This window comes from Sturnus vulgaris, chromosome 4, assembly GCF_052056855.1.
Source record: "Sturnus vulgaris isolate bStuVul1 chromosome 4, bStuVul1.hap1, whole genome shotgun sequence".
NCBI lineage: Eukaryota > Metazoa > Chordata > Aves > Passeriformes > Sturnidae > Sturnus > Sturnus vulgaris.
The window spans coordinates 26,347,259-26,374,276 of NC_142246.1; the positions used below are offsets into that span (position 1 = coordinate 26,347,259).

The 27,018-nt window shown below is 41.2% G+C and overlaps 2 protein-coding genes across 5 annotated transcripts in view; one reads left to right on the forward strand and one right to left on the reverse strand.

The window, feature by feature from the left end:
* The window catches only part of SCFD2 (sec1 family domain containing 2), a 189,267-nt gene extending 171,830 nt beyond the window's left edge, over window positions 1-17,437 (reverse strand). Inside the window, exons 1-2 of the mRNA XM_014873410.2 lie at window positions 16,702-17,437; window positions 11,891-12,059 (exon numbers count right to left, since the gene is read on the reverse strand). Of these exons, the coding sequence (XP_014728896.2) occupies window positions 11,891-12,059; window positions 16,702-17,437 (905 nt within the window). The remainder of the gene's footprint in view (window positions 1-11,890; window positions 12,060-16,701) is intronic.
* A 3,325-nt stretch (window positions 17,438-20,762) lies between these two features.
* Window positions 20,763-27,018, forward strand: part of FIP1L1 (factor interacting with PAPOLA and CPSF1) — a 38,250-nt gene continuing 31,994 nt past the window's right edge. For 2 of the 4 annotated variants that reach the window (XM_014873415.2, XM_014873416.2), the window contains exons 1-4: window positions 20,766-20,892; window positions 21,583-21,622; window positions 23,934-23,991; window positions 26,549-26,652. In XM_014873415.2, the coding sequence (XP_014728901.1) occupies window positions 20,811-20,892; window positions 21,583-21,622; window positions 23,934-23,991; window positions 26,549-26,652 (284 nt within the window). In that variant the 5' untranslated portion in view covers window positions 20,766-20,810. Of the gene's footprint in view, window positions 20,893-21,582; window positions 21,623-23,933; window positions 23,992-26,548; window positions 26,653-27,018 lie in introns of all 4 variants that reach the window. The other 2 variants (XM_088163371.1, XM_088163370.1) reach the window with 2 other exon arrangements.

A 27,018-nucleotide genomic window follows, 5' to 3' on the forward strand; every position in this document is an offset into this window, starting at 1 on the left:
TATCCACTGTGCAAAGTCTCCTAGCTCTAAGATGTGGTCAGGACACCTCAAAATAGTTTAACTCTATCCTTCCTATAACCCCTAGTTAATTCCTTTAAAAAATTATGTTATTTAAAAATATATAATACATACTGTTAGAATTTCATCTATTAACCAGCTGGTAAGGTTCCCTCCCTTCTGCAATAGCTTCACAGCAGTCATCTCTGCAGAAGAGCCTTTATTACAGGCAACACAACATTTAGCTACTCTAAAACTTTCCCATTATTAAGCAGTACTAAAGGGGATCTTACAGAATTATGGTTATACTGAGGCACTCTGTGGAAAGCAATGCATCACACTTGAACTGGGAAAAACAAGTTGCACTTCCAACCAAATATATGGTAGTGTTGTCACTTCTTGACAGGTATTCAAGACTAAGCTTCTCTGCATTGACTCAGCATGGGACCAGGTCTAGGAGTGCTCCTTCCTATTCTTCTCTTGCACCCCCATCCCTACAGTCATAATACATTCCTTAGAAGTCTTCAGAGATTTCTCAAAAGGCTCTTCTGTAGAAAGAATAGAAAGGTAGGATGCGTTTGTCAAGTAGAGTTAAAAGCCAAACAAACAAAAACCAAAACTAAAAAGGTTATTCCAGCTGTCCACCAACATTCAAAAGCAGAAGTGACACCTGATCTTTAGAGCCCAGAGCAACAATCAAATGCAGACTGGTCCAAATAAACAACCAAGCACACAACAGCAACTGAAAGACTGCCAGAAACAACTGACATCCAGATGAACACTGAGGCCAGTTTGCTTCCTTCAAGACAAACAAATGAAAAAATCAATGAAAAGTGAAATTCTTTCTGTCAGAAGTACAATTGCTTATTGTGACCTGTTCCACCCTGTTTTGCAATTAGCAGATCTGGAGATATACTACTTCACAAGATAAAGGGAAGGATTGATGCTGAAAGGCTTCCCAGATACATCACAGGCCTCCTAGCGTTCTTGCCCACTGTAATATAACAGGCCATCATTCCAGCATTACCCCAAAATTCACTCTTGCTCCTCTAACAGTGGCAGAAGTCTGCAGGGGTGAAGGGAAAAAAGTACATTCAAATAATTTCTTAAAACTTTCTACTCGTAACCATCACTTAACCTCATCTGAGTTTCAACTGGCTGCCTTTTGGTCCAACAAAATGTTTCAGCAAAATGTTTCATTCCTACAAGCTGCAGGACAGCTTATGCAGAATGCCAGACTAAGTTACTGCATGAATCAAGTTAATTGAAAGCTTCTGAGTAGGATTTTGTGCACTACAAGGTACAGCAAAATTCTTGGCAAGCACCTCTTTAAAATGTGTACATTAAAGATTTACTTTTCAGGGATTTTAATTTCAGTTTTGGACAAAGCAATGAATTATACTAAATACGAAGTCTGATCCTTACAACAAACATATTGCTTGAGAATATTACATGTAACACAATAGGTTACTTTAGAGCATTCTGCTCTGCGTTTTAAAGCTATTGCATAAAGTTATTTTAATAAAAATGATTCCAGGGAAAGAGCAGTTAGTAATGAGGTGCTGACAACTGAATCTACATTTAGGGATTGCACTGGAGTGCCAAGTCCACTTTTACAGATGCGCTGTTTAGCTATCCAGTAGATGTCCTCAGGGCATGTAAAACCAATGTATTTTGGGTCACGTTTGGCAGCAGACACAGATGAGACAAGTGAAAATATTTACCAAGAACACATCTGACGTGTGTTTTTCTTATTAGAGAAATGTAAGAAAATAAACCCAGGTACCATGGAATGCCAGGAATTCCTTCTCCTCAATGTTTTTGATTTACAAGGCCAATTTTTGGTAGTCTCCTTTGACCTCCCTCCCTCATTTGCTTGCCTAAAGCCTAGAGTCATCAATGCAACCTCTTGATTAAGCCATTTTGAGGGCTTAATGTAAAAAAATACATCCTCATCACAGATGGAAAGACAACTCTTTGCATAAATGGCTCAGTTACCACAAAAATCAGTGCTTAGTAAGCTTTATGGTATAACTACTTAAAAGAGTCAAAGATATTCTTTTTATGAGTATTCAAATAGATACTTTGAGATCCAAAATAAATAGTAGAAAAAAAAAATCTGAAGCAGTCTTTACATCTTAAAGATGAGATGTTTGAACATGTAGGGCCGGATTCTTTGCTATCATGTTGGTGAAACTTAGATCAACTCAAGGGCTGAGTCCTGCCTATCTTCATTATTCCTCTCTCTTACTTCAAAGTAGCATAGTTGTCATAGTTTCAATGCAAACCTAGAGCCCCAGCTTCCTCAGATCTCATGCAAACCTAATATGGACAATTCCAGCCTTCAAAACCAAACTGACAGCTATTCAGAAAGAATAAAGCTCCAGCCTCAGGCTTTCATTTTTTATAACCATCTCCAGATCCTGGTTGATCTGTCATGAGAAACAGATAAGGAATTCTGTTCACATTGCATATATTTACCCTGTGTTCTGGGTATCTTCTCACAACCCCTTCCTGATACACTTCTGCCTGCCACAGAATGAGTGATGAGAGCAGAATTTTGCCCTAATCCAAAATCTCTTGATTTTTAGTTGCTTTTTGTAGTCATTCGATATTAACTCTGCATCCTCCTCCTAAAAAGGGCTTCCATAATCAATGTGTTCAGTACTGTTTAATTCCCTTCTCCTCCAACTCCCCTCCTTATCACCAAACCAAATGTCCCATATGGCATTTTCTGATGGCATTTTCTGACCTGTCAAAGAAGATCTGAAGCCATGGCACATTCCCATCATCAGTAAGAACTGCAGTTTTTTCTAGTTTTTTTCCCTTTTTTAAGGGGTAACTGGAGCTTAAGCAACCACATGCAGCATACACATTCAGCGTGTGTTCTGTGGCTGTTTCCAGTTAGTGAAAATGACCCGATATGGATTTCTTTTTCTTGTTACTTATTTAAATAGGTAGTAGAATTGTGCAGATAATTAGACAAGGTCATAAAACTTTTTCTCTCCCATATAGGTTGGAAATCTTTTCCAGTCGAAGATTATTTTAAAAATATAATCTATGGAAACTAAGTGGTACTTGGTGGGGGCACAGTCATGCAGAACCTGCAGAACCTGCAATTTATCAAGGCATAAGAACATAAGAACAACCACTTCTGAAACTGCGAACAGTTATAAAGTAGCAATACCCATTTCAGCATCCCCTAACTACACTTCAGGAAAAAGAACACACACACACACAAGTAAACATTAGACATAGGCTTCATGAATTAGATACTAAAGATCTGCCATCTAAATAACAGAAGCCATGCTAAATATTATTTGCCCATGCTAAATAGCAGGAAAGAATGCTGGATTTTTGGTTCAATTAAATTAAAATTAATAGCTGTGTATGTATTTATCTATCTAAACCCAGAGTATTTCTCTGTGCAAGATTCCATCTACTTTTCAAAGTAAAAGCATCTTCAAGTTCTGACAGGTAAATAGCTGACTTCACATAAATTTAAGCCTGTGTAAACTTTGATTCCTGGTTCATATTAAGTCTGGAATAATGAAATAACCCAAATCATATAGTCAAAACTTGCAATCAGACCTGCTGCCAACAGATAATATTGTTTCCTTCCCAAACATTACTTCGTCATCCTAATAAGCAGCTGTCATTTGTTCGTCTCATCAGTCTCTTACAGCACATTTCTCTCTGTTGTTAGATAGAGCAGGCTTACTTTACAGCATGAGAATGATAAACGAAAACACCTCCCCAGGTCACTCAGTCACTCTCTGTTCTGGCACTATGGCTGAACAGCAAATGAGTAATTCCACAATATGTAATAACGCCAATGCATATCACTGCATTTTAAAACCTCGCTGTTGAGGTCATTCAGGAGGCAAACTTGAAGGCAGATGGCCAAGCAGAATAAGAGCTAGTCTTAGAAAAATCTCACAACATCAGCCAAAGCAATAGTCTACGGGAGATCGTACTATAACACAAGAAAGATCAGAGCTCACTTTAGAGAACCATAAAGTCTACTTAAACAGACACAGTCTTTATGCTACTATAAAACTCTGAATACATCTGCAGGAAAATGCACTGTGGCCACACCAAGAGAAAAGCACTTTGCAAACTTACACAGGGGAAAAAAGAAACTCACAATATTCACAAACAAAAACATTAAGGGAACAAAAAAGTGATGTCAGTTTTAAAAGAAATGCTACAGAGGGACAAAAAACCATTGCCTCTAAGCAACATAAAGACCTTCTCTTTCTGTCCTGACTGCAGACAGTAGTTACTCTTTCTGACAGGCCATCAGAAAGAGACTTGTCCTTCTTTATATCTTGCAAGGAATAAGCTTGCAGAACCGAGCACAACGGTAACAAGGGAACAGCTAGAAGATAAACTGAGGGGTTGTACTCACTGAATTTCCTTACAGGCATATAAGCCACCTTACTCTGATAACCAGGTGAAGATGCAAGTACTCGGATATGTTGATGGCTGAACAACTTCAGGGTAAGATTCAAATTTATTGTACCTTTCCATGGACAAAGGAAGGTAAAAAACTTGGGACTTAATGGCAGAACTCAAATAGATAGAGAGAATATGGAGAATAACATAAATACAGGGCGTTTTTCTTCTTCTGAACTAAAAATGTCTTAAAAAAATTAAGTGTGAAGGTTCCAATTTTGCCATTTTCACCAAACTGATTCCACAGGCAACAGTATCTCAAACCTCTTGACCCTTATACTATGCTATCACAGTGTTAGAGGGCTCAAGAAAAACAGTCTGAATTCCATCTGAACACTCCCATTACTAAGCCTGGGTAGCCTAGACAAAGAAGACAGAGATTCTTGAAGTACAAGAATGAAGTCTTGAGCAGTCCAGCTTCCCACAACCCTCAGAAGTCCTTTTTGTGGGCCGAGACGCATAGATAAGGAAGAGCCACCCAGCTGATGCCAAGAGCCTGTCAGCCCAATTCATTCTTTATCTCAAGGAAAATAAGCTTCAAACTTCCTCTTATCTAGAAGACAACTTCTAAGGCTTCTGAGCCCAGTCATAACAGACAATTGACAAAAATGTGGCACCTATTAAGCAGGAGGATGGTTGGACAAAATCTCTCCTGAGATTCCTCTGCTGCTTACCTCAACAGACTCACCACTGCAGCAAACTGGGGTCTTGCAGAGTAGCAGCAAGGTCTTCTAACAATGCTGTATGTTACATAGCACAGGCAAGCTGGAGGTCTTGACCTCTTTCCAGAATTTTCCACTCTCTGCACAGCCCTCTAACCCCTTCATTTTTTCCATTTCAAGGAGGTCTCATGTTGAAAGGATCAAGGCAAATATACACATTTATTGTAAAATATAATAAATCTTATCAGCTTGTTCATCTCATCCTGTGACAACAGTCAATTATGTTCATTTGACTCAGGCTGCTTTGAGACTGAGCAGAAAGCATCTCCTGGAAAGCTTGTCTTGACTGACAAACCCCAGAAGCTGATCCAGCCAGGGCTCTTATTTCCAACAAGAAGATGCCCTGAGAAATTTCAAACAACCAGGAAACTCTAAATAGGCCTCGATTCACGACTGTCCTCTAAGCCTGTATGAGTACAATAGAGTGGTGATCAGGAAGGCTGCCAGTCCAGGAGCACAGGGGAGGACAGGAAGGAATGCTGTGTTTGGGGCATTCCTATTGCCCAATCCACCACTCTGTGAGGCATCTCCTGGCTGAACTGCTGAAAAAGCAAAAGTTGCCAAAATAAAATCCTTCTAAGTCACAATTCATCTCCCTGAAAATGGACCTTAGTGGCACAAGGGGAGTCCAGGAAGCACAGGGCCAGGCTGTAATTTCACCTGTCATTGGTGAAAGAAATTTTCAGAGCTTTATTTAATGCAATGGGATAGCTGCTTTTCATAAATTCTGCAATTAAAACCTCCTTCTCTCCCCAGAGTGCCGCTCATCTTGTTCAGAAAGCCAGGTAGGAAAAAGCTGTACATGGCGGTTCTCCTGGGTTGGTTGGGGGCTTTTTTTTTGTCTTGGGAGCGTCGGGTTTGAGTTTCAAACAATCTTTAGGAGCAAAGTTCAGCAGAGCACCGCCAGCAGAGCTGGGAGGCCGAGTCTCGGGAGAGCAGGAGCGTGCAGCTTCCACCAGGGGGAAGTGTCCAGCAGCAGAAGAGCTGGAAGAACACCCCGGCAGCGGGGACGGCCAGGGAGCACCCCACTGCTGCTGAGCCACCCCCAACATACCGGGACACACACAACAGCAGCTTTTAGCACGAAGCTGGCTCTCTCCCCTCTTTTAGACCCCTCCTTGCCATCCTTTGTTTTGGGTTACCCTTCCTCCTCTGCAAGACGCGCAGTGGATATGAAGCAATATAGTCACGACATCTGGATTTTCTTACTGCAACAGTAATGTTTCCTCTTTAATATTAACATTCCAGAAAGAAAAATTACTCTAATTTATGCCATAAATTTCCAGCTCATTCAAGAATAACACTGTCCCAAATTACCTTCTCATTATAAGCTTCTAAAAATGTATCCATGCAAAAAAAAAAAAAAAAGTTGTTTTTTTCCTAATTAACATCTACAGCTGACATAAAGGAAATATTTTTTAAAAAGACTGAAAATACCAAAAAGATCCAAGAACCATAGTGTTTTTAAAAAAACCAAAACACTAATATCCTTCAGAAGCTTGTTCCCTGATTAAAAAACCAACCAACCAAAAAAAACCTCCAAGAGAATAAAATCAACAATTCAAAAAAAGTCTATTTCCCAGATTAAAGGGCGACTTTAATCTCCTCTTCAGTTTTACTTCTTGTTGCCCTTTTCTTTGCCATACACACACAAAAAATCTTTCATTTGAAATTGACGTCATACATGTGACTGTTCAAAGAACACTGCAGTGTGTGTTATACAGAGATCACTGGAATTGCTGTTCCATCAGCTCCCAGGAAAGGGGGGGCCAGGTGAATACAACTCAAAATTGTCTCCCCTCCCTAGGGCAATAAAGCACTGTAAGTAGGACACAGTACCAAAGCAAGAATAAAATGGAGATCCTATGTTCGATAGTCCTCACACTTTAACTCCCCTTGTACTCATCTGCCATTACTTGTACCCCCAGAGATCAGAATCCCTAGGATTCTTCTGCCTTCAGTATGCAAACTTGTATCCTAAGAAACTCCGTTTTACTGGTTTAGTAAACAAATTCCATGGACAAGGACTACAAGAAGAATCAGAGGCAGAAAGGAATTAAGTGACCTGTCTGAGATCATGCTGTAAGCTGAAAGTAGAACCAGGATTGGAATACAAGTCCCCCCACCTCATGGCCTTCCTTTATGTTTGGGGTTGTCCAAGTCCCACCAGTACCAGAGGAGCATTGAATCATCACATCACACCCAAATACAAAGATGCAGCTGGAGAGGGGCTTTCTTGTCCATCCAAATTGTAGCATTTGTAAAAAGTACTGATCAGTCCAAAATATGAATGACAGCTTCAGAACTAAGAATGATTGGGAGAAGTATGTTTTTCAACTGCCACTAACATGAGACATGGAAATTTTATCATTCCATCTCCAGGAATGTCCTAATTCTTAACCCACTCCCCCAGCACACCTTTCCACTCCTTATACAAGACCTGAAGAAAGATATTTGTGAGTGCTGTGATTCAAACATCTGGCCTGCATAAAAATGCTTTCTGCATCATACCCATCAATATGGTAACTTCTTTCTCAACTTATTATTTCTCTCCCCAATGCAAATACAGATGATTTAGAGGCTCCACCTGCTCTATCTAAAGTGCTCAGACAGCTCAGCTATGTTGCTTATTGAATTGCTTTAGGCATAGCAGCCCAAACATGAACAGTGTTACACTAAAGTATTTAATCTTTATGGAAAAAACGCTTGTAGTAAGAATCCAATGGTTCTTATTAGATTGCATTAAATGCATATATATATTAAATAAAAAATCTGGATTTTTAAAAATATTTTAACACCATACTGAATTCTAAGAAGTCTGCAAACTTCAAACATTGGAGAAAGGAAGCAAGAGTGGAAAAACAGGCAAGAAACCTCTATTCAGCGAGTTCTTGAAATGTGCATAAACAAATTAAATATTCAGTCTATTCAGCAAAATAGGAGAGCATATCAAAAGTGTTCCTGGCTAATAAAAAAAGCATATTGAAAAAGAGTAGACACAGATATTCCTTTGGTTGCCCACAGTGTCATATAAATCTTAACTTCTCACACACCACGGGCCTGTGACCAGGATTCAGGCACCAGAACCTTCATTTGGGGTTTTAGGAAGCTATGGAGGTTTCATGCACCTCAGCTCCCAGCTCACAAGAGGCAGAAAAGATAAAATAAACGAATTACTGATAGCAAGAAGGTTCAACATGCTAAAAAAAGATCTTAAAAACACAAGGTGAGTGCTTTGAGAAACAATGTGGCCAAAATGTTATCAAATGTACAGGATGGATTGCTCTCAAACACACAGAGCTTGACGTTAATCCAAACAGACAACACCTAGAAGCCACTACATGCTCAAAATCAGAAGCTGAAATTTGAAAGAATTCCTCCAAAAACACTGTACGGGTTATCAAATTACAAAGACCAGCAAGAGAACTGCAATCAATTTTTTTAAATCACCCCTACCACTAAGCTTTCACTACAATTTCACTTCTATGGTGCATCGTTTGTTTGAAAGGACAGGGTGGCTACTACTTTTCTGAATGGGACATTCTGATCAAGAGTGGATGTCTTCAGCTAAATACTTACAAACTGTTTACCTTCTGTTATGTACATCCACCTGTATATAAAAATGAATAAAATATTTTGACACTGAAAGAGCATAACTCTACTTTCATCCACGCTGGAACAGCAACATGTCAGTGACTACATCAGGGCAAATAATTACTCTGTGAGATTTTTGAGGCTAATAAGATTTAAAAAAATCAAGAACTGTAGAATAGTTTGGGGTTTCTTGTTTTTTAAGAAATTCCCTTCCTCACAAAGAGAGCACCTTCAAAGTACAGTAACTCAAGCAGCATATGGCATTTACATTTTCATCTAAATCTTTAAAGAAGCCCATTATTTCCTTAGATTTGAGAAAAGAACCCTGCTTTATTTCACCACACCAACCATAAATTATTCATTAATTCTGTTTGCTAACTCTGTAACTGAGCCCAGATGTTTCTGCTGGAGTGGCATGCCATAAGCGAAGTTAAATATAGCAAGCTGTATGCAAGCACCAGACTCTCTCTCTCCCCTCACTAGAGCATGCTCAAATATTACTTGAGAGAAAACAATGAAAACATTTAAAAAGTATTCTGAATATGTGAGTCTGAAATGCCACAGTCTGGTCACAAAATTTCGTGTGAAAGAGCCCTCACACATTTCATTTGGGTGTAACTGAAGTTGCTGGTCCTCCCTCTGGGGAAAGGGCTGGCACTTTCACTCACCAGAGTAAACAGAAAATTTACAAGCAGAGGAACACTTCTTGCCATGCATCATTTACAAATACAAATGAAGACTTAAGTTTTCAATTATAAGAAACACTTCTGAGCCAGCTACCAATGGCAACAACCAAGCTGATGAGGAATTGAGAGCGTCCTAAGAAATTTCTTATGGAATTGACACAGAAACCTACTGGTGGGAATCTTTAATCCATTCCAGTGCTTCAGAAAAACAACCATTTTACACTAGCAAAGATGATTAATGTTAACATTTATAAGCCAACACTGAAAATAGTCCTGTTGGAAATGGAATGGAATTGGAAACTACCACCTGCAGCCAAACATTCAGCCACAGTTATGGTTTCAAGAACTCTTCATCAACTGTCTTAAGCTAGTTTGAAAGTGCCTATTTTAAACTAGGAACTATTCCTGATCATTATATAGTTGGAGAAGAAATGAAAAACAGGTTGAACATCACAGTGCCACTTGGATTTTGGAGACTCTTCTAAGGCCCACAACTTCTTCAGTTGTGAAAAGTGATAACAAGAGATTTTCAGAGGTCATCTTCTCCCTTTGTTATGCTACAAGGCAAGATTAAGACTGTTTAAAATATTTGCCTGATCTATTCCTAAAAATTTCCAGTGTAACAGATTCTGTACCATGAATTTGCAGAGGGAGGGTATTTTATAGAAGTTGTTATAGACTAGTGTGTTAATGGCACCACTGCTTTGGTACCAGGTGTCAGCTGCTGTCATCCAACTTTGCCACACTTGCATCTTACAGGCAATTCCTGCTGTTCTTTAAACAGCTGTGTCCATATGAGACTTTGCAAAAGACTTTGCAATGTTAACACTAACTACTGTTAACAGAGGGCACCTTCCCCTTAGCCAGCAAATAGGCAAATAAACCTTGATGTATACATATATCACTGCACCTTAGAACATAGTAAAACTCTTGTCAGCTGTTACTAAAAACATGAATATGTGACTGAAGTCATAATTTAGCCATGGGAAGGCATACCAGCACTACCTTTAGTCTCCTCAATGTCAGTAATGTGAGAAAAAATAGAGTGGTAGCACAGGTCAACAATCTCAGGGCAGTAAATACCTTTTTTTCCCCTAGTCCACACTGACAGAATTTTCTTTATTTCTGGTTACTCAAAATAAGCACAAAAAGCTACCACAAAGTTCTACTATGGACAATAACCTCTTCATTTTGCTGTGTATACAGATCTTTGAGGACATCTCACTTCTACTTCCGGAATCAGCAAAAAAGCAGACAGAGAGAAGCAAACCAGAACAAATTTTATTTAAGCTAGTCACCCTGGCAGCAAGTTACAACTGAGTTCACCTCTATGAGGAAACGTTTCCTCTCCAACTTCTATGGAAGAAGAGAGGTATGCAATACAAAACCTAGAAACTGGACCCAGTTCCAGAATGTGTGAGAGATGGAAGGTGACAAAGGATCTGGAGGCTCTCAGGAAAATAAAGACCATATGTTGCTAACAATGGCAATCTGTGAAATCTTTGTTCGGGAGAAGGGAAAAAAAGGATACAGTGCAGGTGTAAAAATCACGAACAAGTCAAAAGAGAAGAACAGAAACTCTATTAAATAGCCTATCTTGAAAAAACATTTTCTAATATATGAGGAGAGCATTACAGTAAAAGAGAAAGAACTTCTAGTCTCCTTTGCACTGTTTCAATTTCTAGAGCACTGCTGAGAAAATTTTTTCTCATGGAGTGAAATCAGCACCTGGTATGTTTCCTTGTTTTTGCAAAGTAACAGAAGCTGCAGGAAAATTTTGCTTTGGACAACTAAATTTAGAAAGTGAAACACCAAATCTGATGCACTTTGCTTGTAAAGTCTTAGCTACACATTATAAATAGCTAAGTACAACTGTTTGAAGTTACTGCTTTTAGATTGTTCTTGTTTAAGCAAAGATTAGGCCCCCATGAAGCTGTCTGTATACCTGAATTTGTGCCTTATTATCCTTCTCCATAGGAACTGTGTTTGACAACAGAGATAAAACCTTAAATTAACAGGTATTCTAACAAAAATTCAGCATCCAGCTAACTTTATAAAGAGGCTTATGGGAAAAGGAAGTCACCATTAAGACCTACCTGTTTGCATGACCTATTACATAGACAGAAAAAGAAATGCCACAAGAAAAATTCTTAGTGTTAATCTGTACTGATTTCTGCCACAGTAATCTACAGCAATTTAAATAACCCAAATCCAAAAGGTCTTGATATTCTCCCACTTTTGGAAGTCTTATCTGGCCTATTACATTCTAGCAGAATTAGGACCAGATGGGGTTTTGTTGTAAGTTTGACTGTTTTCTTTTGTTTTGTTTTTTTAAAGACTGGTTCCCAGTTGATTTTTTCAGAGAGATAACAAACATACTCAACATTAAAAATTAAAAAAAAAAAAAAAAAAAAAGAAGAAAAGAATGTTTACTTTGGTTGTGCTAAGCAGCCAGGTGCTATAAAACTGCAAGTTTCATCTGTAGTCTGTAGTGCTGTAAGTTCCACCATGTTAACCATCACATCGGTCTTGTGGCCAGGAAGTTTAGGAAGCACAGAAAGAATCTTCTCTGCAAGATTGTCACCATGATGACCAACTGCTCCTGAGGGGAGAAAAAAAAAACAAAAAAAACCCCAAAACCTATCAGATACATAACTAGAAAGACAAACAAACACAAGGAATTGAAAAGTTGAAAAGAAAATAGCCACATGTTTTGGGGAGAAGGACACTGGTACTCCTAACATCAAAACCACATTTAGCTTTACAAAAGTAAAATTAATTTCTAGAATGTGCAAACTTAAAAGCACTTACAACATTTCAGAAAGATTAATTTAAAAAGCACAAATTAGACTCAGTTTTACAGCTGCTAGATATTCACTGATTTTACATTTAGACATGAAAAACATTTTTCTTTGCCTAAGGAAGTTGTTAAATAATATTTGCAATGGTTATCGAAAAAAAGCAAGCAAATATTTATATATACACTCACATGCATACTATACTTTCCAACATAAACTAATAGGGCTGTGCTTAAAAGAACTATATTTAAAGTTGCACAAATAGCTACCCAGACAGGCCAGAATAATATTAAAATAAACAATTACCAATGGCATGCCACAATCAAGATCATCACTTCTATATGAACTGTATGAACTGAGGGCAGCTCAGGTGAAACAAACATGAAATAACTAAACCAACCCAAGTTATGAAATGTCAATTTGACCATATTCCAAGAGAAACTTTGAACTCCAGCTGGAATGCTTTCTTCAATTTTCCTGATTTCATACACACATGCTTTTCTTTCCATTCATGAACTCTCAACACAGGCTCTACAACCAACTTAAAAAATACTGGGGCTGTGAGCCAAGTCAAAGCAGAAAAACATGACACACGCTACAGATAAAGTCAAGAGAGAGGGACCAGAAACCTTATTGCCTTTAGGTCAGGAACAAGATATTTGTAGGTATTTGTAGTCTGCCACTCAAATTACAGCTTGGCCATCAACACAGGGCTGGACAGCAGTGCTGAACTTAGTTGCGTGATCCTAGCTTTAATCACAGAAAAATGGGAACTTTTGAAGAACCACTGAGAAGCAGGAAAAAGTTTTCTCAGGCTATGGTCCCATTCCATCTAAGTCTGTCTGTGTGGCAGCTATCTGCTCTTATGTGTTCATCATTTCCAAAGACAGAGAAGATCTGTTTCAACAGCTGAATTAGCTTCACATGTTCCATAAATCCAAACAAGGCCCTTACATCAAATACATTGCTGAAGTCAGATTATTAACTGCTCTTCGATAGCAGAAGACTGTCTCCAACAATTCTGCAGCAGCCAGGTATCAAGGCTGTAAGCCATGGTTTTCCATGGTTTATCCACTATTCTGTATTGCAAAAGAAGTTGAAAAGAGAAGCAAGGATGAAAAAGGAAAAGTGAAGCCAAACTCTGTGCTGACCATGCCTTTATCCATAGGAAGCAAAGAAGGCATATGCGTCCAGCACAGGGCTGCACTGCAGTGTAGACATCTCCAGCTGGTCTATTGCCCATTTGTTTCACCAAAGACTGCAACAATTACAGAATGACAGCAACTTTCTTTTCTACCACTCCCAGCCAGTTAGACCAGTGAAGTACAGATAGAATGAGCTGGGTTGTCTTTGCAACTCCCTAAGCTATCATGTTTCCCCAAATCCCTACGTTCTTTTTACTAGATCAGTGACCTGTAAGGCACACTGCAACATTTGCAAAGTTGCACAGGGAAAACCAATGGTAATTTCCTGAACCTCCACCCCATGTACTGGAAGAAACATCTGACTCTCCACACAGGCTGCATGTGAGCAACACTTAGCTAGACAAGATACTTGGCTAAACTAGAAACACCTCAAATGCAAATAAACTCATATTAATTATTAACATCCCTCCTTTCTTCTTGGCATAGGGGGAAAATGCAGAGTACTCAAGCTGCTTCCATGAACAGCCAGCACCATCTCTGTCTGTTCCCCACAGCTGTTACTTCTTGGAGCTTTCCACTGATCCATTGGTGCTATTGGCTTTTGCCATGCCTCCTCAAATTAATCACAAAACATCTACTAGAGGTTTTAAAAGTCACTGTCACCCCGATCAACTGTATAAATCAACCAAGCCTGAAAAGATCGTTAAACTTCACAAGACTAGAACAGGAAATCACAGGAAGTCACTTTCAAACTGCACTGACTTCAGAAGGGTGCATGGGACTAGTTTTGATCCTCTCTACTCACTACTTCTGAGGACAGTCAACAGACTGCTCAGCAGCTTTCCATGTGCAACATTGTTCAAGGCACAGGTGATGTTTTTGAATGCTGCCGAAGTACAAAAAGATTGAGTGTTTGTGTGACAACAAGTTATTTGACCACTGCAAAATCAGAGTTTTCATGCCAGGCTAATATCTAGTTTTCAGGATACATCATCATGCTGTTACTTATGCATTCTGCTGTTCTAATTTCACTTTTTCTTTGCTTTATAACTTACAAACTGAAATAGGTGACATTTGATACAAGTTATAGCTGACACAATTTGCAAAGTCAACCAACCAATTATTTAAGAGCAGCCAGGAACTCACTAATCACACCCACTGATCCCCTGTACAGTTTTTAGCAAACCAATGAAACAAACCTCATTATGTGGCATTAATTTCAGGTTCATATAGAGCTTTATCTCTGAAACTTACTAGATTTTTCTTCCTTCAGTTTGCATTGTATTTGACAGTACAAGTATCACATCCAAAGCATAAGAATAATTCAGTGAAATTACTGGAGGCATTAGTTGGTAACAAAAGAGTGATTGCATGCAGGGATCTTAATTTCATTTTTGGATACCGAGAATAGAATCCTAAAAAAACACATCTTGTAACTTCTCATCGTTACTCAGGGAGCTTTGATGTTTCCTTCCAATGCTGCTCACTACCGCCCTGATGTTATCTCCAAAAAACCTTCTACTGAAGTACAAGATTCCACACTTCCCTTCCCAGGTTTAAGCTGGTACCAATTATCTGCCCTCACACCTCCTCAAGAGTCTCCTTGTCAGGCAGCTCCCTGTCATCCAACATCTGGTTCTTTTTCCTGTTTTTATTCCTCTTCACTATCTGAGTGCATTAATAAATCCTTTCCCCATTCCTACCCAAAACCAACACTCTTCTCACTATTTCATTTTAAGGCTCCTTATCCAAGTCCACTTTCCTGCAGTCTTCCGATCAATCTTCCCAACCTCAGCACAGCATTAACTGCCTGGATCCATATCTGCTCTTTAGCACATTGTTGACAGCTATGAAACCTACAACAGTTCAAGGATAAACAATGGGCAAAATTACGGGAGGAAAAAAATACAGAAAAAAAAATTCAGAAAAAATTCAGAAACAGACCAGCTGCAGGGTGCAACACTGTGCCAAATACTTGCTACGTGACATGTGGTGGCAAAAAAATTATGAACTGAATTATTGTCTGCAAACATAACCAGGTCTACACTCTGTGCATGCCAGCAGGAGGTATGTATGACGGAGATAGCAAATGCAGTCATTCCTATATCAATACACATATGTACAGAAACACTTTCAGGCATATAGAGATGGCTAAGGGTTACACAGAGATGTGTATCTGCTTAGACAGATAGAAAGATAAGAGTGACAAGGAGATACACTGGATACTTCACAGCAATCCATAAGGCTGAGTCTGAAACATGCAGACCATTTCCTTCACACATCAAGGTGGCACATACGTTTCTAGTTTGCAACAAAGTAGAAGTGCTAGAAACAAATTTTTGGATCTCCAGCAGAGCCTTCTGCTTTACTCTTCATTTCTGCGATCCACTGGGATACAAGGGCGTGCAAGCAACCATCATGGCCATGGGGTTAACATGCTCCCAATGTTGCCAGATGAAGAACTGCTTGCACATCTGGTGGTTTCATACAACGATTACTCTTCAAACCTCTAGCTTGTGGAATGGAACCGCACACTGCTTATTCTGTAAGATCATGGTAAACACAAACCAATAAGAACAGGAGAGTAACCAGCTCAGTTATGCTAACTTTTCTCCTAATTTGGAAAGCAGCACCAGTTCACTGCGTGGTTAAGTATGACTTTGGGGTCACTGACCACCAGAGACCACCACTTAACCAAACCATTTGAGCTATTTCTGCATGAAAGGATGTATCTGGCACCAGGGGTATTGGCAAAGAGTTTGGGGGTCACGGAAGCAGCCTGCAAGGCATTTTTCCAAAAAAACTGGATAATGTGAGTAATGGATGATCTGGATGCTTGAGAGCAGTGGCTTTTAATCCAGGAAGCATGAAACTGATACTGAGACAAAAGACTACAGTATACATACCCCACACTGCAATAGATGTTTTGGAACAGAAAGTAGGACACTGGGTATCACCAGAGTTCTGGAACACCAAGTTTTACTGCTGGAGCAGGATGATGTGGAACTTACAGTAACTACTGCTTTGAATGCAGCCGTGTTTCTCCAAACTTCAGAAGAAGCCCAGAGTTCTACCATGACTGCCTAGTAACCACTCAACAAGTGTATTCTAGCAGACCAGATCTCAAGAGCAATCCCACCCAGGACCCGGAACTGGAGCCATATACCGACGGGAGGAGCATGGTACAAAGTGGAACATGGATTTTCGGTAACACCAGGTCACCAAGGTTCCCAATATCTGACACCCTCCCGGTGCCACATTCCCCTAGAATGACAGCCCATACGAGCTGAGGACTTCTTACCAGCGAGATCCAACGTCCTGTCCACGAAGATGACAGAGGCCTTGTTGGTGGCTGTCCTCCTCCTATTTTTGGCTGGAGCGTAGCTTGCCAGCTCAGCGGCGACGACCCTGCTAAGGGCTCCCACAGCGAAGCTCTCCTCCCGCAGGCCCAGGGCGGTGAAGAGAGAGTCGAGGTCACCCACCATGGCCCGCACTGCCGCCCTGAGCTCGGCGGGCAGAGCACTCAGCCCGACCTCTGCGGGACCGGGGCCGCCGGGGCCGGTCAGCGGCGGGAGGAGCGCTGCCAGGGCGGGCAGCAGGCAGAGCTCGGCTGACACGGGAGCCAGAAGCGGCGGGCCCCGCAGCACCACCTCGGCGCAGCCGCCCTCGCCTATCCACCGCCGCAAGGTCTCCTCCAGCTCGGCCACTCCGCTGCCCTCCGCCTCGTCGCCGCACACGAGCACGCAGCGCCGCACGGCGCCCTGCTCCAGCACGCCGCGCACCGCGGCCGCCGCGCCACCCCGCAGCGTCCCGCTCACCACGAACACGACGCAGGCCGCCCCCGCCGGCACCACCGCCTCCGCGGACAACGCGCTGACAGCCAGCGCCCCGGCCGCCAGCAGCTCGCCAGCCCCGCCGGCCCAGTGCAGTGCCTCGGCGGAGGGCGCGTCCATGAGGACGGCGGCGCGGTGCGCCCGGGCCAGCGCGGGCTCCCAGGCTCGGCGGCTCAGCTGCCGCAGCAGATCCGGCACCGCCATGGCGGTGACAGCCACAACACGCCGCACGTGCCGGGCGCGCCGCCGGCGCCGCGCGATGACGTGCCGGGCGCGGGTTGGCTGCGGGCGGGAGGGGCGGGGCGCTGGCGGTGTCAGGGCCTCGCCTGCGCGCCCGGCCCGGCTGCGTGCCCGCCCCGCCTGTGTGCCCGCCCCGGCTGCGTGCCCGCCCCGCCTGTGTGTCCGCCCCGCCTATGTGCCCGGCCCGGCTGCGTGCCCGCCCCTCTTGTGTGCCCGCCCCTCCCGTGTGCCCGCCCGGCCCTCCTGTGTGCCCGCCCCGCCTGTGCCGCGGCGCTGCCAGGGTGACACCGCGGGAACAGACGGCTTCCCTGGCACTTCGAACGTACAGCACCCGAGAGGCGAAACTTTCGTCACTGCTCTCTGCCCTACTATTGTGTATTTCCTGTGTTAGTGTTCACTAATGGTTTGGTGAGTGAGCTACACGGCCCACACGGAGTACACTTGCTCAGTAAATGCGACTTTTCTCTGTACAGTTAGAGACGTATGACAAATTAATTTAATTCCATTTCCGCCTTTAAAAGCCCTTGATCTCGAAATCAGTTTCAAAGCTAACGAGAAAAAACGCCTTAGCAAGCATCTACAATTCCCCAGAGAATGGATGGCTCCCTTGCAAATCTGTGTTCTACGCAGTATTCACTTGGGCAGCCTCCTTGGTACAGGGCGAGGAAGGTACCTTTTCTGACATAGCAGGATTATCAGCTTTAATAAGGAGATAAAATACTTAATTAGTTCAGCCTCCATCTTAACTGGTGTTCTTAGCTGTGTTACAGATTCAACCGGCTTTAGAACACTGAAAAACACCACTAACGCCAAATTCAGATTTCCAATAATTAAATCAGATCCTTTCCTTTCAGTGTTCTCCACTGACCTTCCTGCTCAGATGCATTCTTCCCTATCTTTGTGCTGTTCTAGCGCCAATCTGTTATTTTAACCTTAGGGCATATAGCTTTATGATGCTAGAAAAATATGTAAGTTAATACCCTTCTTGACTATTTTGATTGAAAAATGAAGGCTAAGAAAGGACGGCGAATGGTTAACAACTGGGACTCTGAGTTTATAAACAAGTAGAATTATTCTCTTCTCAGACTGAATTACCTCAGATATTATGTATCTTTGAGTTTTTGCTTTATGGTTGAGTGCCACAGATAAAATCTAGGTAAATTATGGCTTGCCCAACAATTTAAAAGAGGTTCTTTACCTTTAAAACCATTAAAAAGGGGGCGGGGGGGAGGAGCTGACCTCTTCTAAAAGGTTGAGGGTTTTTTTTCACATATTATTGTCAAAACATCAGATGCTTTTTAAAGAAAGCAAATAGTTTTTTTCTTTATTAATATTGTATAGATTGCAACTAGTTCTGCATATGCCCGTATTGAAAAAAAGAAAAATTGCTTGTCAGAAAAATGAAGTTAGTTTAAAGCACAATGGTTAAATTATGAAACAAAATTATCTAAGTAGCTTTTACAGCTTATTTTATCCCTTGTGCAAGGTGAAAACTACTGTGTTAGAAGAACTGTACTAAAGGGTTTCCCATAAACTTGGTATCTTTGTGTGGGTTTCTAGGGCGTAACCCAAGAGTGAAGATGGCAATGCAGCTTGCAAAGATGTGTTATCTTCAGCCTTTCAGTTACTCAAAGCCTTAGAAGAAACAGTTTTTGCAGGCCACAACCGTTCAAAGTGGATTTTTCCATCACCATCAGCTCTGTGTGATTTCTCTTTAAAGGTTTGTACAAGGAAAACTGCTTGGAGGATCTGCATCAAAGTATTTTAAGACATTTTTTTGTTCTTAGTATACTCTGGGTTTGTTGCGTTTTTCTAAAACATAGTTTTCTTTCTTCTTCTTTCTTCTGCGTCTGCAGCCAGAGGAAACTATTCTGCTGTCATTTAATGTCAGCCAGAATTGTGTTAAATGGCAAACAAGACAGGAAGGAAAATTCAGACACTGATGTCTTCGAAGACGTATTAGATATACACATTTGTCTTATGAGTAACAAGTGACTCAAAATGATGAAAAACGCTTTTGCTGACTCCACAACTATTTGTTTAAAAAATTAAATATCAAGATGAAAACCTACCCAATTACATCACATAATTCATTATCTGTACACAATATTTAGACATTTTAGGCGAAAAAAATTTTGAGTGGGTTGATTGTTCATGTGAACTCCAGTGAAATGTCATGCCATATATGAAACTTTCAAATAAGCTTCTTTATGCAGGCAATTCAAATAAGCTCCCCCCACTGAGAGTTGTGTTTACGTTACAGTCAAGTCCTCTAGTCTGATTTTTTCCCAAACTGACCTGCTGTGAAAAAGCAGGTCTCTGTTTTAGTTTTCACATACATCCTGAAACACCACGAGCTCCATCTGTACACACAACTGGTCGAAACTTGTTTGGATAGTTGTCGGTAGTTAAATTTTGTATTGTATCTTGCAATTGTTGTCTAGCATTCACAGATGTTAAGTGAGCAAACCACCAGGAAAAATGGCTCATTACTCCCCACCGCTTTTAAAACAGAACTAATGGAATTCATAGAAACACTTTGAACACAGAAACACTTTGCAACACTCACAGCACGCTATGAATGTTAAACTCTTACTCTACCTAAAAACAAAATCAGGAAATTTGTGGAGAAAGAAAAAATATGAAGAGTTGTTAAATCCAAAATACTGCGAACAGCTGGGACAGTCCTGAGCCGAGGGACAGTACTAGCAGAAACAGCAGCGTGTTTACCCCGCGGTTACGCTCCCCCGGCAGCTGCCAGGAGATGCACGGCACTGGAGTGTAAGCGTGTTTAGCCAAGAACTGCTCCTGGAGATAGGCAAGGATGTTCTCGAGGAGATCTCCATGCTGCCGGTGACCCCTGCTGAGGGCATGGACGGGCGTTCAGGGCCGCAGGAGAGCACAAGGACCACCGAGAGCAAAGGGCAGCGAGAGGAAGGGAACGCAGCTCTCGCAGCGCGCCTCGGCAGATCGGCGAAAGCACAGCCGCGGTGAGTGGCAGCGCACGGACGGTGCCCGGCCGGCTCGGCGGGGAGGGCAGTCCCGGGGCCGGGCCCGGCCGGGCCGCCCCCCGCAGCCCGTGCCCGGGGCGCCGCGGGGCCGGGCCGGGCCCGCTTCCTGTGCGTGTCACTCACGCGGGGGGGAGGGGAAGCGCCGGGCGGCGGCGGCGGCGGCGGATCCTCCGCGAGAGGCCGTGTTGGGCGTTCGCAGCCGCCCGCCCGTGCACCGCCTGGCCGCGGCCCGAGGCGCCGGGGGAGCGTGGGGGCGGCGCGGCGGGGCGGCCCGGCGGCGGGAGGCGCTGCCGGGGCCGGGCCCGCGCGTCCCGCGGGAGGCGGCCATGTCTACCGGCGAGGCGGAGCGGCTGTCGGCGGACGCCGATGGGGCCGCCGGGGACGAGGAGGAGGAGTGGCTCTATGGCGGTACGGACCTTCCCCGACCCCCGTGCCCAGCCCGCCTCCCCAGCGGGCCGGCCCGGCGCCGCCGCGGCGGGGGGGCCGTGCGGGGGTGCGCAGGCCGCGGCGTGCGCCGCCTCGCCGGGCCGCTGAACAAGGTCCCCCAGTCCCGCCGCCCCCGGGGCTGCGCAGCCCCCTCTCTCCTCCCGGCCGGCCCTCCGGTAGCGATGGCTCCCGGCCCCTTCCCCTGCCCGGTCTCCGCTGCCGGTGCCGCGGGCCCTCGGCCCGGGCCGCGCAGGCCGAGGCGTGCTGGGCCTCAGCAGCGAGAGCCCCGCGTGGTGTCCCTGCCCCACAGGCATCCCTGGGGGGACCGAGCTCTCCCTGGTGCTCTCCTGCCCAAGCTCCTGGCTTTGAAGTACTGAAACAGGCTTAACCTTTTACGTATTAACTTTAAAAAAGAACTTTAGGGACTATCTTTACGTTCAGGTATTAATGAAACATACAAACTAAACCTTGCCCATGTGCTGGACCTGTCAGTATAGAGCACTGTGAGCTCTCAGGGATCTCGTCGACTGATTTCACAATTGAAATGTTAAGAACATATCTCAATAGTAATCTGAAGACTTGCCTGATATTCTACATGCCAGAATAATCTGTCACAGCTGATGCCCTAGGGATTTTGTTCTTAAATATCGTGTTTCTTTTCTCTTACGGTAGATGAAAATGAAACAGAGAGACCAGAGGAAGAAAAATCTAGGTGAGTATCCTGATAACTGGAACCCCTGTAGCATGGCTGCACAAAACCTGTGTTCACTACATTCTTCTTCCCAGCTCCTTGAAAGCTGGTAGCACCTGAACACACTCTGGTGTCTTTGAAAATGTCCTTAAGATAGTATGTTTGGACTCTGCTTTTCTGTGAAATGGCTGCACCTGTAAAATTGCATCACTTAAGTATGAAAGTTAGTTTAATTGTATGGACAGCAATAACCCCTGACAAAATGTAAACAGGTCTTTTCTTTTTGTAATCATTGTGTTTTGTGGTCTTAATAATGGATCAGGACTTGTTTGAGATAATTTAGCAACTAAAAAACATCCTGTCTCCCAAGAGTTTGCAGTGTAGTTACAAAAACAGGAATACAAGGAAGCTATGGAAGATTACCAGGTAGTTTGATGTACAGATCACATCTGCTTAGGCTTTCAGGGTTTTACCAGTAAGACAGTATTTGAAAGAAACTTAGAGCGACTTAGGAAAGCTTTGGAATAATTTGAGGGGAGCCTGCTTAAGTTACAAAGAGCTGTACGAGAGCAGAAAGATGTTCCCTTGAAAATCTAACAAAGTTAATGGAAATAACTAATGAGGACTGACTGGAAAAGGGAATCAGTCACTCATGCTGAATAAAGGAAATTCTCATAATCAGTAAAATATCGAAATTATTGATTGTCAAGATATATTAAATAAAGGGAAAATCAATATATGAAAACATACATTGTTATTTTCTATAGGTGTTTCCATTTTTTTCAGTGAGAACTCTTGCATTTAGTTAGCCTTGGTGGACAGCTTGTTCATAAGCTTGCTCAGTTGCTCTTTTGAACTCCTGTCAACTTTTGACAAGCACAGAATGATAAAGCAGGAATGACCTCCACTACATATGATATCCTTGTGAAGCAGCTACTCGGTGTAATTATTTGATTCCCATTATTTCTGTAGTATAAGAAACAGAGTTGTTTTCTTTCACTTTTTCCGTGTCACTTAAGAGGTTTCTAGACCTCTGTTGCATTTGTCTTGAATCCCATCTCTTCCAGGACAAAGAATTCTAGTTATTAATTTGCCTTTTATTTAGAAGTTATTCCATATCAGTTGATTCCTTACGTTCAGTTACCTTTTCTTAGCCTGGCATCTTTGTCACTATTACTGTTATTTAGGAAAATTACTTGCATGGACACCAAAATGATCTTTAGAAACAGTGTACTCCAGTTTTTGGTCAATAGTGTCTAGCTTGGCATTTGGTTGTCTCAATGCATAGTTTTGGACAAAAAGCATAACAAATATTAACTTATGCATCTTAGGAATTGTGTTTGGAACTGTGGGAGTATGGGGACAGTTCAGCTGTTAAACGTTTTGGTCTCTGGCCTCTCAGTTTTGACGTTGTTTACATATACAGAAATTATGAGGTATTATTCAGATTCTGTACCTGGTCTGTCATTTTACCAGGTGATGAAGTGAGATGATCAAGCTTGAATACTGAGGCAATATTTGGTGCAACACTCATGGGTGTGTTGCCAACAGGAGTTAGAATAATTCTATTAAATAAAAATTGACAATTGTGCAGTCGATTTCAGAAATACCTTTTCAGTGAAAGAATATTGTTTCTAGATGGCTCTCTGCTTACTCTGTTATTTGTGGTGCAGCATCCTAGCAGCTAATGGGTCTATGGAAGTTAAAATATTGCTGTGTAAGAAACAGCAGTAGTTTGGCCCAGTGAGACAGCTCATTTGCAAGGATGTCACAGTACTCATCCTTTTAGATGGACCAGTAGGTTTAAAATTTTTACAGTTCTTAGTCTACAGTTAAAATGTAATTGAATTAGTCATTGAATTTTAACTATTCCGTATGGTAGAAGAAAATTTCACAATGCTGATGTGGGAATTCTGTTTCAGTGAAACATTACCTATGGGTGTTTAAATGTTTTTTTCTGTTATGTCTTTGAAATGTGTCAGTCTGCAGGGAAAAAATGCCCCAAACAACTTAATCTCCCTTCATATGTTACAAAGTATTTCATTTTGATTTCAAAAGAAGATCCAAGTGTAATGCCTCATTACTTCCAACTATTCTACAAACATCCAGTTAATATGATTTATGATAGCTAAATATTGCTAATATAAAGTTATATTAATCTTGTTGGTTTTTTTTAATAAGTCGGCTTTGTTTTTTAATTAGTGCAGAAGACAACTGGAGCTTTGGCTTTTCATCTGGAATGATATAGCAAAGCTTTTTTTCATCATTAGCTGATACTTGTGAAATAACGTGCATAAATACCTAGTTTCATATTTTCGTATTTGTTTTTAAGTGCTCCACCTCCACCTGGAAGTGAAGAGGAAGCTGCAGAAAATGGCGTTGTGAAAACGGTAGTTTTAAATGTGTTTTTGAAATACTGTTTTAATATGTCTTGATTCTATGACTTACTGGGAATTCGTAATTTGACTAGGAGTTATACTTAAATGAATTAATGCCTAAATGTGTGCCTTCCTTTTTCCTAAAATGTGTTTGTGATCTGCAGAAACTGTAGAAATTACTAAATTAGGAAATGAAATTTCCAGCTGCGGTCCACTTTTTAAATCTAACTTATAGAATATAAATGAATAGTACTCCCAGGTTTTTTTGGGGCAGCAGAAAGATGGTGCTTGAGGACACCTCTCTTTTCTCAGAGACATCCTTTTCAAAATGATGGTCTATTTTTTTCTCAGTGATAAGTAAATAAAGTCCTCTGATCATTTTTCTTTTTTTGAGTGTGATAGATAACCGGCATTTGCAGAGCTATGTGAAAGTGTCAACCAAGAGATGAAATGCCTTTCAGAGGCAAAATAACACTTGTTTTGTAGTAGTCTTCAATGTTCAGTGTGTCTGATAATGTCTTTGTTTGTATGATGAAAGAAAGGACCAAGAAATCAAATTTAGAGTTGCTTGTTGGTTAAAGGATTCAGGTTACTGTGAATGGGAAAAATTAGGTATGAGAAGTTATATGAGAAAATTGTGGTTTTACTTCAGTGGGACTTTTTCGTTTGCATCTTCCAATATATAACTTCAAGTGATGCAGAAACCATTTCTGAGATATTTGTGCAAGTCTCAAGGACTGGCCTCTTAGTGAAGTACTTTTCTACAGTAACTCTGACACTTTGTTTATGAAAGGCTTTACAGCGTATTTAAAATTGGGGAAAAAGTTATTGAAACTTTAAAACTTATTTCAGTTGTTTAAATAGAAAAGCTACTTAAAGTGCATCAAAGGTGTTTGTATTTTTGGAAATCCTTATAGGCTCAGTTTTCTTGTACTTGTATTTTTTTTTTAATCTATATGAAGCCTGGCATTGTTAGATTATCATTAGAATATCTCCATAAAATTGAGAACTTCACGATAAATGGTGTCCATGAACATTCAGCAGCAGCTTAGAAAAATGGATGTTGTTCAAGTTGGTTGAATAGGAGCAGGTGAATATTTCTCTGAGGAGGGAACTAAGAATTCACTGTTTATAAGTGAAGTGGGTTTTGGTTGAAAAGGTACATTGTCCAGACAAAATTTTATTTCCTGTTTGATACCTTTTTAATGGCATCTGTGTGGGTTGCCTGGTGAATGATGGATGAATTTGTACTTTTCAGCCATATGAAATTGAAAGACTGTCTTCAGCTGTCATTTACAGAATATCCGTACTGATCTAGACTTTCCCCATCTTCCCTACCCCAAGAATAGACTCTTCATTGTTTTGAAATTTTATTAAATGTTGTGTAGCAGGATGAACTGCACTCCAACACCTTATCTTCTAAGGAGCTGTTGATTTTTTTATGCACTGGGCAACTTAATAGATGGTATAGTAGACATGGGCTAGAACTCAGCTGTGCATGGATAACTGCAGGCTTCCAGGGCAGAATCAGCTTGGCTTCAATGTGTTCAACCTCTTGCTGAAGGATTTCAGTATGTGAATAAGGGTGATTTGATTGAAAAAGTTCACTTGAATTCCACGAAGTTTTTGAAGAAGTTCTTCACCAAAGGGTTTTAAAACACTATGCAGTTACAAAATAAGTCCTACATGGATAACTGATTTTATCTGATTTGTAATAGATAGAAAACACAGAGTAGAAGTCAAAGCTCTGTTTTTACAGTAAAGGAAAGTCACCTCCAGGGAGGATTCTCTGGAATTTTGTGCTTAACCTATACTGTTTAATGTATCTACTTGGAAAAGAGCAACATTTGGTAATTACAAGTTTGCTGATGATACGAAGTTAATCAAGATAGATAAAGGACTAACTGTGAAGTACTGACTGGTTAATACATGGTTATTGAATTCTGCATAGAAAAAAGGAGAGTGATGTTCATTGGGAGGAAAAAACCAGATCTGCAAATAAAATGGTCTGAATTGATCGTTACCACTTAGGAAGGACATGTTTAGTGCTAGTCAGTGTATCACAGCGTGCTCCTGTATCTGATTTTTCAGACTGTTTGCTGAAATGTGTCAAGTATTTTATGTAGCTTACTTATGTTAAGAACTAAATAGATTTCTCCAGTGTTCATCATCAACTGGGAAAAACATTTACTTGAATTACGCTAAATATATAATTTATGATAGCAAGAAGCTAGTCTTGCATATCTTTTAGTTCTTTCTTGAGTGACAAGGTAAGAATAGAACCAGTGTGCATGAGGTAGATAGAGGGAAGAAGAATATTAGATAGTGGAAACTCTTTTATGCTTGAGAAACTGAACCTAGTATTAAAGACACTTCTGTATTTTGATCCAGTTGTTTCAGATACTTATAACCTCCTAAATTTACTGTTAATGCTACTCAATTCTAATGTCTAGGAAGAGAATTTTCTTCTTTCAAAGATTTTTAGAATAGATAGTTTTATCTGGATTGTGTTTCCATTGTGAAGGTAAGTGACCGCTTTTTGTCTAAGCAATGACTTTTTCTTTTATAGAAGGTGGCGGAGGCTGAGGATGACAGTGACAGTGATAGTGATGATGATGAAGATGATGTTCAAGTCACCATAGGGGATATTAAGACAGGAGCTCCACAGTTTAGGTAAGTTAGTTGCAAATATTAACTGGAGAAACTTTTGAAATTATATTTTATTATTAATACAGTCTCTTTAATACTTGCCATTTTTTTGCCTTCTTAATATTTTAAAAATATTTTTTATCTTTATATTTGCCACATATTTGCAATTTAATACTTGCCAAAAATGTCAGTTTGTGTGCACAATTACTGTCAATTCAGAGTTTTTTTCAGCTCTTTTGCAATGTTTTTAATGATACAGTGGCTTGAAAGCAAGCAAAATGAAATCAGTGGAGTACAAGGAAGAGTTTCGTAGGAGTTTAAATTGTGTTTTCAGATTCTGAGAAATAATTGTATGAAGTTCGTAAAGGAGTGAGTTGGTTTTTATTATAG